Source organism: Hyperolius riggenbachi, chromosome 12 (genome assembly GCF_040937935.1).
Source record: "Hyperolius riggenbachi isolate aHypRig1 chromosome 12, aHypRig1.pri, whole genome shotgun sequence".
In the NCBI taxonomy this organism is placed as follows: Eukaryota; Metazoa; Chordata; class Amphibia; order Anura; family Hyperoliidae; genus Hyperolius; species Hyperolius riggenbachi.
Window position 1 is genome coordinate 71,002,127 of NC_090657.1, and position 16,326 is coordinate 71,018,452.

The window sequence follows — 16,326 nt, forward strand, 5'->3', positions numbered from 1 at the left end:
GATAGACATGACGTAAACCCTGGCTGTTGTCCCTCAAAATGTATTATGTGCCTCCCCGGCGCCTGTACTTTACCTGTCACACTGTCCCTAGAGTGTTCTTTTTGTATTTCCGCATTGGCGCTCCACATGACTACTGGCATATTACGACATGGGGTGCGTGTTTGATGTCATTTGGGCTGGGGCTGCCATGATAATGGGGCCTCTGGTTTGTGTTTCCCCCAGGCCAAAAGGTCCCAGTCCTCCCTGATATATACATACATACACTACACACAGCATATATATATATATAATATATATATATATATATTATACTTATATATATATATTATATATATATATACACCAGCCTTTTTAAACCGTTATAACCTGGAGGAACCCTGCAAATAATTTATGGATCTCAAAGAACCCCTGCATTTATTTAGGAGGAGGCATGGACTCAAAGTAAGTTTGGTTGTTTATTTCACTACTCCCTTTTACAGTTGCCCCTCAATTATACGGGTTTCCTTATTCAACTGCATTTTATCAATGTGCTCATTATTATTCTGAATCCCAGTTTGGTGGTTTTTTTCTACAGTATCCTCTATTAGAGCGTGCACTATCATACTTCCCCGACGATGGAGAAACCGCCAAGGAACCCCTGCAGAGTACTCAAGCAACCCTGGTTGAGGAAAGCCTGATACCGGTATGTTTATGCCGTATTTCCCCTATTATAAGACCTACCCTGAAAATAAGACCTGTGGGGGGAGGTGTTTGGTCTCTTACTGCACCTCCCTTGTGGCATATTCTTCTCCACAATTAGAATATAAGACAGTCTCTTATATGCGGGGAAAAATGATTGTGTGTGTAACAGTAGGCAATAAAACTATGTGAACCCTTTGGAATTATATGTATTTTTGCACAAATTGGATATAAAATTGTGATCTGATCTTCATCTAATTCCAGTTTGTGCAGAAATTAAAAGAATTTCTAAGGGTTCACATAGCTTTATTGCTGCAAAACATACATACAGTAAATACATACAGATCTACTGTACATACATATATCTACATACATAACTGCATATAAACATACATACATACACACACACACACATACTGTAAGTGAATGTTTGTATATAGGTGTATATGTATAGGTAGGTAGGTAGGTATGGTACAGTGCTGTCAGGACTCTGGCTGGGCCACTCAAAAAACGTTAATGTTGTTGTCTGCTAACCATTTCTTCACCACTTTTGTTGTGTGTTTTGGTTCATTATGTTAAAAAGACCACTGGTGCCCAAGGCCAAGTTTCTCTGGCAGACTGCTTGATGTTGTCGCTGAGAATCCTCATGTAGGGCTGGTGCACACCGAAGCGGCTTTTTGGGCGTTTTCAGATCCGCTTGCGGCTATGCGGATCTGCTTGGTCAATGTATCTCAATGGGGTGGTGGCACACCAGAGCGGCAGGCGTTTTGCAGACAACGAAAAATGCCTGGGTGAGGCATTTTTTGGATTGCAGATGCGTTTCTGCCTCAATGTTAAGTATAGGAAAAACGCAAACCGCTCTGAAAAATGGCACTTCAGAGCGGTTTTGCAGGCCGTTTTTGTTACAGAAGCTGTTCAGTAACAGCTTTACTGTAACAATATATGAAATCTACTATACTGAAAACCGCAGCAGCAATCCGCAAAACGCTAGCAAAACGCCTCATAAAAATAAAAAAAAGCGTTTCAAATCTGCTAGCGTTTTGCGGATCTGCTTGCGCTTTTTGGTGTGCACCAGCCCAGTATTGCTCTTTTTTCATGGTGCCATTTACTGTAGTTAGGTTCCCTGTTCCATTGGCTGAAAAACACCCCCAAAGCATTAGGTTCCTATCACCATGTTTGGCATAAAAAAGGAGAAGCCTTCAACACAAAGAACGCCATTCCCCACTGTCAAATGAAGTAAACCTCATTGTGAACAAACAATTACATTTTTTGTTTCATTTGATCACAACACAGAAGACCAGAAGTCTTCTTCTTTGTCCAGATGAGTATTTGCGAAGGCCAGGTGAACTTTAAAAGGACCACTATCGCGGAAAATCGTTAGACTGGTCCAAAACCTGTCGGTTTTTGTTTATCTCCTTATGGGGGATTATCAGGGTTTTGTTTATTTTCAAAAGCAACTCAGTGAATGGCAGTTGAAGTGTCCAACTGTCACAAAAAAAAAAAAAAAAAGGGGGGGGGGACAGTGAGCAGGGAGGCTTGCCTGCATCATTGTATAAAATTCTTTCCAGGGGGAGTGTCTTTATAAAAAAAAAAAAAAAAAGGGCCCATTCACACTTGAGCGTTTTTCCCAGTGATTTCGCCAAAACGCTCAAACGCTATCGCTTTTCAAAGCGCTAGGGTAATAAAAGTCTATGGGCCCGTTCTAATTTGAGTGATTTGCGCTATCTCCGCAAAGCACCCATGAACATTGAAAGTAAACATGTAGCCTGCACCATTTTTCAGGCGATTTCCCAGCGATCGCATTATAGTGCTATAGAAGCGCAAAAAACGCAATCGCTAAAAAAAAAAAATCCCCAGGTGTGAATGGTGCTTTTTTTGGCGTTAATTGCCAAAAAACCGCCAGAGAAAAATTGCTTGCTTTTTGCGATCAGCTAGTGTGAATGGGCCCTAAAAGCTTTTCTGAAAATCCCCCATGAAAAGATGGACTAGCTCAAAACCTGTCAGTTAATGTAAGATTTCTACTACCTACTGTTAGTGACCGCAATATAGGAGTAAAGTAATTTATGGCTCATTTTACTCTGTCAGAAACCTACTTCTTATTTGTATGCGTTTACAAGTATTTTAAATTTTACAATTTTCACGATAGTGGTATTTTAAGTAAAGCAGAAACCAGCTGGTTTTACAGATCATCTTTCCAAGTGCCAATTCACTAAACTATGACTGCACCAAATAGTAAAATTACAACACAAATCTGTAATTGATCTCAGTAGTCTGTATTGCAATTTCTTGAGGTATTTAGAAAGATAAAAGCATTCGGTAAATCAAGTAAAAGTGTTCGATTTTTACCTCCAGCTCAGATCATCCGGTAGCTTACAATCTCCATGCGGTAACATTGACAGAAGTAGCCCATAGGAAGACAGCCAATAGGGAGAGCCAGACAGATCAAATTGGGTGAGAAGCAGGGCTCTGTGGGCTCTCTCTATTGGCTGATACTCTTGAATTGCAGAGCAGGAGGGAGGACATTTAAATATACTTATCTGTATTACTTTAGGATGTGCATACTGCCAGGAGAGTGGAAGGATGTCAAACAGATGTACTACAGAAGCCCCAGGTAAGTATTAATTCTTATACTTAAAGTGTACCTGAGATAATGTGATGTGTCCTCACTTGAGAGAAGACTAGATTCTGAGCCTAAAGGCTCATACACACATCAGACTACAGTCTTGGAAAATGAAAGATCACAGACCAATCTTACCACCCTTCATGTAGTATGAGAGTCATACCTTCACAGTCTTTTCTATGGAGCTGAATTCCCCATCAGAAAAAAAATCTTTGCAAGATGCTGCACACACAGATGCTGTACAGACACAAAAGATCAGTATCTGCAAAAGATCTGTTCCTGCCAAAGATCCGTTCCTGCAAATTGCATTCATAGTCTATGACAGCTTTGCCCACCCTACGGCCCGCGGGCCATTTGTGGCCCGCGAGGGACCAGTTTCTGTGGCCACAGCGCGGCAGTGTCCTGCAGAGGGGGAGGCTGGGGGAGACTGAGGAGTCTGCCCGCTGAGGTGTAGAGGATCGGGTGGTATTGCGTAGTAAAGTATCGGCATAGTCCGCGCATACACGCTGGTTTTCAGCCCCGGGTAGCGCTGGGATAGTTAGAAAGCCTCGCTCATTGGTTAGTGCAGGAACCTTCCTCCAATAGGAATCAGCCTAACCAATGAGCGAAGGCTTTTCTAACTATCCTAGCGCTACCCGAGGCTGAATACCAGCACATTCTCAAGTATGCGCGGGGGACTACGCCGATACTTTACTACGCCAAATACTACCCGATCCTCTACTCCTCGGGCAGCCCCCTCAGCCCCACACAGAGCAGACAGCCCCCCCCCCCCTCAGCACCACACAGAGCAGGACAGCCCCCCCCCCCTCCCCCCCCCCCCTCAGCCCCACACAGAGCAGACAGCCCCCCCCCCCCTAGCCCCACACAGAGCAGACAGCCCCCCTCAGAGCAGACAGCCCCCCTTAGAGCAGACAGCCCCCCTCAGCCCCACACAGAGCAGACAGCCCCCCCTCAGAGCAGACAGCCCCCCTCAGAGCAGACAGCCCCCCCTCAGCCCAAGACAGAGCAGACAGCCCCCCCTCAGCCAAGACAGAGCAGACAGCCCCCTCAGCCCCAGACAGAGCAGACAGCCCCCTCAGCCCAAGACAGAGCAGACAGCCCCCTCAGCCCCCAGACAGAGCAGACAGCCCCCTCAGCCCAAGACAGAGCAGACAGCCCCCTCAGCCCAGACAGAGCAGACAGCCCCCTCAGCCCAGACAGAGCAGACAGCCCCACACAGAAACTGGCTCACGTTCTCGCATCACAGATGATCATCTTCATTCTGTATTAAGAATAAATGTTACAAATTTGGAGTCAAATATCCAGAAATTGGTTTCTGAAAAACAGCCCGCAAACTTCTCATTAAAGAAAATGTGCATCAAATGGTGAGCTACAACAATTCTTTATATTGTCGTTTTCTTTCCCATTTCCAGCACCATGTTAACTGTTACTAGAAAAACGTTTAAAGTTTTACATCGAAAATTTGTATGCATGTGTTCCGGCCCTCGAGATTTTTCTTGATTTAAAGTTCGGCCCTCTCGGGCCAAAAAAGGTTGGGCACTACCCGGTCTATGAGATCTGCAGATCATCATACACACCCTTGTTTAACTGACATTCATCTGCAGATCAGATCCACCAGGATGGATTTTCAAATTCTGCAGATGATTGTCTGATATCTGCAGATCATCATACACACCTTGTTTAACAGACTATGAATGCATTTTGCAGGAACAGATCTTTTGAATGTCTACAGCATCTGTGTGTGCAGCATCTTGCAAAGATTTCTGTCTGATGGGGAGTTCAGCTCCATAGAATAGGACTGTTGTAGGTATGGCTCTCGTACTACATGGAAGGGGGTAAAATTGGTCTGTGATCTTGCCTTTTCCAAAGACTATGGTCTGATGTGTGTTATGAGCCTTTACTTTTGCTGAAGGTCTGTACAAAGATTTTTGCATAGAGCTACGGCTTTTGGTGCTGGGAAATTCAATGTACAATTCAGGTTTTCTGATTTCAGTAAGTGACTGTTGACTTAAAGAGAACCTGAGGGTGAAGAAATAATGTTTTATACATACCTGGTGCCCCCTTCTCGCCGATTAGTCCCCTCCGCCGCCCATCGTTGCCTGCAGCCTCCACAATCCGGCCCGGTAACTGCGGGAGTCGGGGGGCTTACTGCGCATGCAAGGCCCGGTCACGTTGCCCCATCGCGTTCCCATCACAGGGAGAGTTCTACGCCTGCGCAGTACTACCGTGCAGGAGCAGAACACTCCTGGCAGTGAGAGCATATCTGGGAGCACATGCGGCCGGAACTGCACCTGCGCTGACAGGCCCAATTACCAGCTGCAGGCAGCAAGGGAGCAATCAGGCCGAAGGGTGCTGGAGGAAGCCTCAGGTATGTATTAAAAAAATGTTTCTCTTTTACACACCTTCAATTATGATTGTCCAATCACTGACCAATCTTACCACCTCTAAGTAGTATGAGGCTTTCAATAGACAATCTGCTCATAGTAGTCAATATCTGTTGCCCCTCATACTACATGAAGTCCTTCATGATCAGTCATGCTGCAACACTAAGCAGTAGGGATGCTCTTCTTCCGAGTAGGTACTTTGAATCGAAAAAGGGAATTACTGCAGCTGTGGGGGGCGGGGTGAGGGAGGGTTAAACTTACCCATGCTCCCGTCTGTTGCAAAGAGCTCCAGTCATTACCATGCTTCCTCCTTCAACCCGGAAGGCGGAAGCATGGTAATGACTGGAACGCTTTGGATCAGTCATTACCATGCTTCTTCCTTCCAGGTAGAAGCATGGTAATGACTGGAGTGCTTTGCAATAGACAGCAGCATGGGTAAGTTAACCCTACCTCACCTGCCCCTACAGCTGGTGTAATTAGCATTTCTGCTTAGGATGGATGACTGCAATGTTATTTTGTGCAGCTAGACATCTCCAACTCACCTCCTTCCCCACTCCATAGAGCAGAGCATGCTAGCTGGCAGATAGCTGAGGCAGCCTGGCTATTAGAGCAATTGTTCTCACCCAAAATGAACACACAATTTATGAAACCAACAGCTTTACATTCTCATTTTACTTAGTAGAAATTCATGGAAGTCCTTTAATGCATATATTTTATTTCAGAATTTCTAAGAAAATACACCGTATAAACAACAGGCTAAAAAGACCAACAAAAAATAGAAAAATAATGGAAACAATATACTACGTATTTAACTTGTCTAATGGGTTAATAAAGTTCCCACTGGCGTCCCACTAGAATACATTAGGAGAGAGTTTCTTTCTGTATTTGAGGAAGAAACTGATGTAATATGATGAATACACGACCTTACTAGAAAAATATGACCTGTTATGATAAAGTCTGAATAACAGATGCTCATGTACTGTTAAGGACCATTATTGCAAAAATGCTTAAAATTTTAAAATATATGTAAACACATACAAATGAAAAGTATGTTTCTTCCAGAGTAAGATGAGCTATAAATTCATTTTACCCTTTGTTGTGGTTATTTACAGCAGATGGTAGAAATCTGACAGTATCAATAGGTTTTGGACTAACCCATCTCCTCATGGGGGATTCTCAAGATTTTCTTTATTTTCACAAACACTTAGGCAATTGGATGGAGCAACTGTCATTCACTAAAAAAGTGTGCAGCGAGCAGGGGAGGCTGGCCAGCATCTTTATAAAGACATGCTCTGCAAAGGATTTATACAAACAATAAAGGCCATGCTGAGAATCCCCTATGAGGAGATGGGTTAGTCCAAAACCTGTCTGTTCTGTCAGATTTCTACTATCTGTTGTAAGTGACAGCAACATAGGAAAAAATGTATCGTCCATTTTACTCTGGAAGAAACATACTTATTTGTATGTGTTGACATGTATTTAAAATGTTAGCATTTTCGCAATCGCGGTCCTTTTAAGGGACCCAGCATGAAACCCCATAGGGAAATTCTGCTAACGTGATTGGATGGACAGCTTCACCTCAAATTAGTAGGTTTTAGTAAACCACGCCTACACTATTTGGCTAATCACAATGCTTTGTGGGTGTAGCGGGGTACTGTGATTGGACAACTGTTCCCTACAAGGTTTTCTGCTGGGTCACCTAAACTAGACTAGTGCCAAATAACACACAAAGCAACGAGTGAGAACAAAGCAACGAGTGAACAAAATAGGCAATCTAATATTTTCATTGCGAGTGGGTTGTTGCCTGAATTGTCCATTACTTTAGAAAGATTTTGCTGCTCTATTCAGAGAGATAAATATGAATCTGATCCTTCCTGACATTCTTTCTATAAAAGAACTGCGTCAAACAACTGCGTTATGACACTATGGGACACTTTGGCATAGAAAACACCTCACAACACTATTTGCAGTAACTGCAGCTGCTCCATATGGCCTGTGTGTGTTGCAGCATAATTCTTCTGCAGGATGCAGTTATCCAGCGCAGCAGCTTGCAATTGCCTAGATAGATCATGTCTCTGCTACTGCACTGCTCATGTGACTTGGCTGAGAGGATTAATAGGCAGGGAAGCAGCACATATTCATAGGTAAAAAGGCACAAGCTCGCCCTCTAGTGGGATTATAGACCCAGGATGAGCAGGCTTCTACTTGCAAGCTAAGGCACAGCAGCTTGGGGAATTTATTAGCAAGCTTTGTATCTTCAAGTCCTAAGACACATTTTGCAAAAGGCACCACTCATTTCTGCTTATATAGAGATTTCAAGCTACACTCCAGCCAGCTAATGCATACAGCTGAAATATTGTAATCTGCAGTCATTCTGTTTAGTCAGTCTTTTCACTTATGCTGGGAATACACGGCTCGATTCTGAGTCATTTAGATGGCTCAATAGATAATTTATGACATGTCCGATCGATTCTGCACTGAGGACAATGGAAAAAGAAAAACACGCAGAAGATAAGAGAATCGCCCGCGGAATCGAGCAGCAAAAAACGAACGGGTGCAGAATCGACCTGTGTATTCCCAGCATTAGACATCTTTGTCAGGGGCACAGTTATGAGACACCCCAATATCTTATTTTTGGCTTCACAACTTCCTGTGTAATCCACCTGCCAACTACAGCACAAATTAGAACCCTCACAATAGTTTTTGATTAACCAATGAGAAGGCGGCAGGGAAAAGGGGAGTTGCCTGTGTAGGACGAGAGGCAGGGAAGAATTTGAATCATATGACTGGTTGGGACAGCATTACAAATCATTCGGTCGGCATAACAGTTCAACCTTCAACTCCAGGGATTCCACAACTTTTCTCTTAAAGGGAAGCTCAAGGCTAAAGAAAAATAAAAATTGATTTTTTTTTTATGTTACCTGGGGCTTCTTCCAGCCCCCTGGTCTCATACTGCCCCCACAACAATCTCCTGATCCCCTCCGGCCAGCAGTGGCGACTTCCACAAAGTCGCCGCCAGTTGTGCGCATGTGTAGTACCTGGCGGCGACCGGCCAGTTTTGCGGAGGTCGCCGCTGTTGGCTGAAAGGGATCAGGAGGATGTTAAGGGCAGAGTACAAGTCCAGGGGGCAAGAAGAATACCCAGGTAACTGTAAAAAAAAAAAATCTATTTATTTTTTAGCCTTAAGCTCCCCTTTAATTGAATCATGCAGGAATCAGATAAATCCCTCCCTGTACAATGGCCCTACAGGGTTAGAGTACCCATACACCTAGCAATTTTGGTGACTGACCAATAGACAGATCTCTCTGACTGGAGAATCAGAGACCTGTTGGCTTCCATAAACTGCAGGCCAATTCCAATCAATTTCAGCATGAAATCTTTTGGCAATCTTGTCTTGTGGCGCTGCCTCTGGCTGCTATCCCCCTAATGCACGTGTACCCACCACCCCCAGTGCCCCTGCATTAAGACAAATAATTGCAAGCAGAACAAGTTTGCATGCAGGACTCATGTGTGATGTTACAATGGCAAGCAACCTACGTGGGGAAGTGGGGACACAGTGGCGGATTGTGGCAGGTAAAGTATTAATGCAGCGGCCAGGGATTTCCATTGCATTTGTGATTATTGTAATAAGGGCATCAAAGTAGATATCTAAGGGATGCATACAGATGATGTCAGTTTATGCACCAATATAGGGTATGTCTACACACACAAAAAGGCACTAACTGCATATTATTCTAGTCTTCAAACTTTGTTATCCTATAATAGAGACCTTGTCCCAGATCAATAAAACAGCTGTTGATGCAGGATTATGCAAATTAAAGCAGTGGAGCAGTGGAGTTTTCAAGCTGCATACATTTGCATAATGCTTCATCAACTCAAAATTATTTGCATCTTACTGACCATCGTCAATGGTTGCAGCTCATTCCCTTATGCATCAGGGAGGTGGTGCTATACACACACACTGCAATGGCCATTACTTCCAAATGCTAAAGCAGCAACATGCAGCCTATTGTAGTTACTCAAACGGTTTTCCATTTCTATTCTGTAGAAACTCTTCTAAAAAGAGAACAGGTCACTCCTTTCTGGGAACCACAGAGAGCAGATCAGACCTCGGTAGTGTTGGTCAGGTCGCTGGGAATATAGAGTGTGAGAGGAGAGCCCAGTCTATAAGAGTGGAAGAAGGAGATGTATTCATTCTGGGAGTCCAATTCTTTCTGAGTGTAGCAGCACCGCATGCAGTAGGGATGCTCAGGATTCCTATGCAGTCTTCTGTGGTGGAGGGTTCACAGGCGGCATTCCCAGGAACTTGAAATAGGAGACCAGCTGTTTAGGGACCTCTGCAAGCACTGCCTGAGAAAGGGCTTCTTTGGGGGCCTGGAAGACAGAGAAAAGAGTTATCTGGTAAAGGGCGACAACAGCAGCCTAGCTAGTTTTTTTTTTAAAGTGAAATATCAGTTAAAAACACACTCACACACTCACACACTCACACACTCACACACTCACACACTCACACACTCACACACTCACACACTCACACACACGCCTGGCCCTACCCCAAGGATAACCACCTCTCCCGCAGGGGTTAATTGGTATATATCGTCCCAGGAGCTGAAGTATAGGCACAACAGTAGATCTGGCATAATACAGATACCCCAGTAATAGATAGGCAATATAATAATTTACCCACCCCCATTTTAAAAGAACAGTCAAATGTTTGTGATTTTATGGGGGCAGCCACCTTTTTTCGGTTTGAAAGGAGGTGACAGGGAGCATGAGACAGTTCCAATTGTCCTGTGTACTAATCATCCCCTTCCAGCTGCATACGCTAGACAACGAGAACATCAGAAATCCCATCATGCTTTGCACATCAGGGGAAAAATGCCCGGGCAGATTTCCTTAATGGGGAAGAGCTTAGCTTCTGTGCAGCTAAAAATTAGGCTTAGGTAAGAAAAACAAAGTTCTCATTCTGTGAAACCGTTAAACACCAAGCCTTTTCAGTGCTGCTGAATAGACTTTTAGTCTGGAGGTTCACTTTAACAATAAAAGAAAATCATATTCTAGCAGGTGAGATCTACTATTGTTACTAGTTTATGGGGAGGGGAGCAATTCCTGGGAGTGATTTTCTACAAAAAAAAAAAAAAAAAAAGGAATCAAGAGTTAGGGCCTGAGCACTATGCATTGTCTGGTGTCCTTGCGCATCACTTGCTGAGATCTCAGCAGCAATGTGGCAAACAGCTCTGCCGGATGGAACACTTGTGCATGGTCAATGCAGCTGCACAAATTCTGAGCTGTTTGAATCAGCAGAGTTGAATGGGAAAGCTCAGCAATAGAGAAGAATGGAAAACAGAGAAGTCAACTTACATTCTGAAACTGGCGGAATGGCACAAACTGGACAATATCTCTGGCAGCTGCTTCCCCGCTGGAGGCCTTCAGGACGCCATTGTCACCATCTAGGAACTCCATGGCCTTGAAATCTGCATTTCCTACTCCAATTATGATGATGGACATGGGCAGCTTTGAGGCTTGTACGATGGCGTTCCTGGTGTCATTCAGATCTGTGATCTCTCCATCAGTGATGATGAGGAGGATGAAGTATTGCTAGGAGTGCATAAAAAAAAAAAAAAGGATAGGTTACATTGTGATATATTGCACCATGTATCTGCCTCAGCAATCATGTGACTTGTGGGTTCTTCTATTATTGTAATGGAAAGGGGTCAAACATTACTAAAGAGGTTTCCTCACCCTGCAAGGAAATCTCCACCCATTCAACAGTTTGGGGTCCAAACTTTTAGCACCCCAAACACATCCAATCATAATGAGGATTTACTCAGGTTATGCGCTACAATACATTGGCCTCGATTCATTAAAAAAAAATAATCTTGTCGGGAAAATACTGCACTCGATATTTTCCTGGTCCGTATGCCAATTCATAGACATTTCCCCAGCTGCCGTTGAAAGTCAGTAAATTACCACAGCCCATTCAGCGGTAGAGTAGAAGCAGTGTGGGCGAGATCTCTCTTTTGCCCTGCACAGATGACTCATACAGACGAACTCACACAGACTTTCCCTGCCTGCACAGATGACTCGCACAGACTTATGCTGCGTACACACTTGCGATAACTATCGCTTGCAAGGAACGATAGTTACCAGACGAACGATATGGAAAGATTGGAATGCAACGATGGGAGTGCAGCGATCATCATACACATTTTAACGATCGTTCTCGCAGAAAAGAACGATCAGAAGGAAATGTTGCGTACATATTTATATAAAATAAAAAAAACTCACTGACATGGAGTTACAATAGATACAAATATATGTTTGTTAACTTGAGCACAAAGTTTAATTGAAATGAGCAATGTAACAATCTTTACGGCAGCGCTACAAAGGAAGTACTGAAGTTGGGCAGAATTCAACGCAGGCGCATTGGCCCTTGTAACGATCGTTCTCGGCCGATGTCTGTACACACTATAGTTTTGTAACGATTGTCGGTAGATACGATCCGTCAGGTTGGATATTTCCATCTTCACGATGTCGTTCTTTTGTCGTTCGTGTTAATGATCGTTTGGTAAAGTTCTTTCCCCGATTGTCGGCGGAACGATCGTTAATTAGCTGTTTCAAACGACCGTAGTCGCCAGTGTGTACGCAGCATTAGGCTCCCTGCACTTTGCATTGTTAACATCTCACCAGAAGTGTCGGTAACTTGTTAAGACCTCACCAGAGGTGTCAGTAACTATCGCCAGGTTTACCGCTTGTTGAAGGCTTTATGAATGGACATTTGCTGACAATTTACTGACATGTGTTGGAGGCAACTACAGCCAAGTCGGTTAATTTATCTCCCTGGTCGGTAATGGTCAGCTTTTCATGCGGTAACAGCCTTTATGAATTGACACATTGCTAAGTGGTCGGGAAAGTCTGCAGTTTTCAGCATTACCGCATGCGGGGAATGCTTTACGAATTGAGGGCCATTGCTGGTTACGTAGCGTGAGGTGTGCTGTGCAAGGCAGGTCATGCAACTTGAAGTGCGCTGTGCAACATTGGTCACACAGCAGGAGGTTGAAAAGATAAAAACCCACTTTCCACTTGTGTCCCTCCCAATTGGTCTGTGATAACCGGGTGTAAATTTTTATTAAAAACACAAGCAACTGCCTATGTGTGGGCAGTAACGTTTGCTGCAAGTCATTTGGGTTACAATATTTGCTACATTTAGTATGTGTTGGTATAATGTTTGCTGCATTTTATACATGTGGTAATGTGTGCTGCATTGTATTTGTGAAGTACTGACTGTTGCAGCCATTTCCACCAGATAATAAATGCATCTGTTATTTTTGGGTTATTGCAGGATTTGCTATTTTGGGGGCCCACGATTACTAAATGGCATGCTAATACATGTACCAAATAAAGTGGTCAGCAAAATGTTTCTTTTGGTACATCTTGCTAGTACAGAGTTGGAGCTTTTTCTTGTTGCCTTCAGATCTGCCTTGATTCTTTGTGGCATTCCTCAGACTTTGGTCCATATTAACACGAGAGCATTGTGCAGTTTGGTCTAGTGCACACCAGAGCGGTTCTGCTGCGGTTTGCGATCCGCTTGCGGGTGCGGATCCGCTAGGGTAATGTATTTCAATGGGCTGGTGCACACCAGAGCGGGAGGCGTTTTGCAGAAACGCATACTCCCGGGCTGCTGCAGATTTTGGATTGCGGATGCGTTTCTGCCTCAATGTTAAGTATAGGAAAAACGCAAACCGCTCTGAAAAACACCAGTTCAGAGCGGTTTGCCAGGCGTTTTTTGTTACAGTAGCTGTTCAGTAACAGCTTTACTGTAACAATACATGAAATCTACTACACCAAAAACGCTTCACAAAACTGCAAAACGCTAGCTGAAACGCTACAGAAAAAGAAGAAAAAGCGTTTCAAAATCTGCTAGCATTTTGCGGATCTGCTAGCGGTTCTTGGTGTGCACCAGGCCTTTCTGCAAATTTATTGGCTGCACATCCATCATGCAAATCTCCTGTTCCACCACATCATGTGCTGCTTTATTATGTGTGCAAGTGTTCTGAGGGTGAAAATGATGCCTTATTGGGAGTGTATTTTTTGTGGAGGAGACAAAAGTAAGAAGGTGAGGACCTTGCACACCTTGCCGTATCAGTTTGGGTGCATTACCAAGGATGCAAAGCAACACCCTGTATCGATCAAGTAGTCAAAAGGATTGTTTAGCACACCAGCTTCTCAATGAGCAAAGCATACATTTATTATTCCATCATATGTCAAACACCATAAGTTGACAATTGTTTCAGGGCCACGTAGCGTCCCCTTTTTCAGAACAATGTCTGCACTGCTCTGAAGAAGTGGACCCTGTGTGGACCCGAAACCGTTAACTTATGCTGTTTGACACATGATGGAAGAATAAAATGTATGCTTTGCTCTTTGAGAAGCCAGTGTGCTAACCAATCCTTTTGACTACTTTTATGGGGGATGGGGGTGGAAGTTGGGGGGGGGGGGGGCTGTCCAGTCACCTTTAGGATCACTACTCCGGTGTTTTGGGAGAAACATTTAGTCCCACTGCCTTTGAGTTACACTGTTACATTACTGTTGGATCCTCCCACATCCCTGCACCACACTCCCCCTTTATCCTTTGTGCCCCAAATCTTTTAGGATCCTAGCAATAGCCCTGTCAGTCACTGAGCTGTGAGGTACTGAGGTTGCACAGAGGCACAGAGGCCCCAAGGCTGTTTCATCTCTGAATGAAGTTAAAAGCTTCTGTCTGCAATACTAACAGATTGAGCTGGATATTACAGTACTATGCAGACTGTCAGCTTACACACTAGCTACGGTAACTGGGGGTGGATATTAAGAGTTTTACATAGATACATGAATGGGAACTTTGTTCCCAATGTAGGCTAATGCTACATACACACTTGAGATAAGTCTTTTGAAAATGAAAGATCACAGACCAATTTTACCCCCTTCCATGTAGTATGCGAGCCATACCTACAGTCTATTCTATGGAGCTGAACTCCCCATCAGATAGAAATCTTTGAAAGATGCTGCACACAAAGATGCTGTACACATGCAACAGATCACTATCTGCAAAAGATCTGTTCCTGCAAAATGCATTCATAGTCTGATATCTACAGATCCTCATACACACCTTGTTTAACAGACATGTATCTGCATATCTGGCAATCATCTGCAGATCTGAAGTTCCATCCTGGTGGATCTGATCTGCAGATGAATGTCTGTTAAACAGGATGTGTGTGTGAGGATCTGCAGATATCAGACTATGAATGCATTTTGCAGGCACAGATCTTTTGCAGATAATGGTCTTTTGCAAGATGCTGCACACAAAGATGCTGTACACATTCAAAGATTTTTATCTGATGGGGAGTTCAGCTCCATAGAATAGACTGTGTAGAGTATGGCTCTCATACTACATGGAAGGGGGGTAAAATTGGTCTGTGATCTTTCATTTATCTTTCAAGAGTGTACACACCATTAGTCCCCATATGAAAGACCGACACCGTCAGAGACAGCTCAGTCTTTCAAAAATCCCCTACTGTCCCAGCTTCACATTACTTCCACTTTGCATAGTAATACTATGCATGCAGAAGTGAGCTGTGAGGGCATCTTGTGGCCAAATAGTAAAGTTACATCTGGAAATGAAAATTTCTAGATAACTTTTTACTTTTAAAAAATTAGTCCCTTACCTCCCACACTCCCCAAAAGCTACACAACTTTTTTTTTGTAAAAAAAACAAAACAAAACAAAAAAAACAAACCACACAATAAGAAAAATACATAGTTACCTTAGTTATTTTTAAATTAGGGGCTTGTTATAAGTGTTGGACACAACTGAAAAAAATGCACCGTTCTTTCCAAATAAAATATCGGAGTCATACATTGTGATAGGGACATAATTTAAAAGGTGTAATAACCGGGACAAATGGGCAAATAAAATACATGGGTTTTAATCACTGTAGCATGCATTTTAAAACTATATGGCCGAAAACTGAGCATGAATTTATTCAATTTTTTCTAAATCTTCCTGTTAAAATGGATTTAGAAAAATATAATAATCAAAAATGTACCACCCAAAGAAAGCCTAAATAGTGGCAGAAAAAACAAGATATAAATCATTTCAGTGTGATAAGTAGTGATCAAAGTTATTGGTGAATTAATGGGAGGTGAAAGTTGCTCGGATGCATAAGGTGAAACACTGAAGGCTGAAGTGGGTAAAAGACAATACTCACAGATGCATTCTTCTGTTGTGCTCCTGCCGCTGCAAACCGGGTCACATGGTTGATAATCGGGGAGAAGTTAGTTGGGCCGTACAGACGCACCTGCGGCAGAGCTTGGCGGTAAGCATCCACAATGCCTTGCACTCCTGCACAGGAAGGACATGTATAGTGCAAATTACAACATACCATCTACAATACATTGGTTTTCATCTACAGATCTCAAAATGAGCAAATTACCTTATCTTCTAATTTTATCCCCTCCTACTAAAGATGGTAAGTGAGATGCAAAGTATTTCAGTTGGTTGCAACTTTTCTGCAAATATGTACACTAAACCTGGTGCATCCATCTTGTAGATGTTCTCCCCCAATTATTGTGTCCTCCCTGTCACCTTTGCTTCCCATGTATGTCC

General features: G+C 43.3%; 1 protein-coding gene and 1 long non-coding RNA gene across 6 annotated transcripts in view; one reads left to right on the plus strand and one right to left on the minus strand.

The window, feature by feature from the left end:
- The window catches only part of LOC137542041 (uncharacterized), a 67,994-nt gene extending 64,706 nt beyond the window's left edge, over positions 1 to 3,288 (plus strand). The window contains exons 2-3 of the long non-coding RNA XR_011025339.1: positions 575 to 682; positions 3,230 to 3,288. This is a non-coding gene — a long non-coding RNA (uncharacterized lncRNA). The remainder of the gene's footprint in view (positions 1 to 574; positions 683 to 3,229) is intronic.
- A 5,933-nt stretch (positions 3,289 to 9,221) lies between these two features.
- The window catches only part of CPNE1 (copine 1), a 186,927-nt gene continuing 179,822 nt past the window's right edge, over positions 9,222 to 16,326 (minus strand). For all 5 annotated transcript variants that reach the window (XM_068263637.1, XM_068263639.1, XM_068263636.1 and 2 more), the window contains 3 exons: positions 15,929 to 16,062; positions 11,044 to 11,280; positions 9,222 to 10,056 (listed from right to left, as the gene is read on the minus strand). In XM_068263637.1, the coding sequence (XP_068119738.1) occupies positions 9,940 to 10,056; positions 11,044 to 11,280; positions 15,929 to 16,062 (488 nt within the window). In that variant the 3' untranslated portion in view covers positions 9,222 to 9,939. The remainder of the gene's footprint in view (positions 10,057 to 11,043; positions 11,281 to 15,928; positions 16,063 to 16,326) is intronic.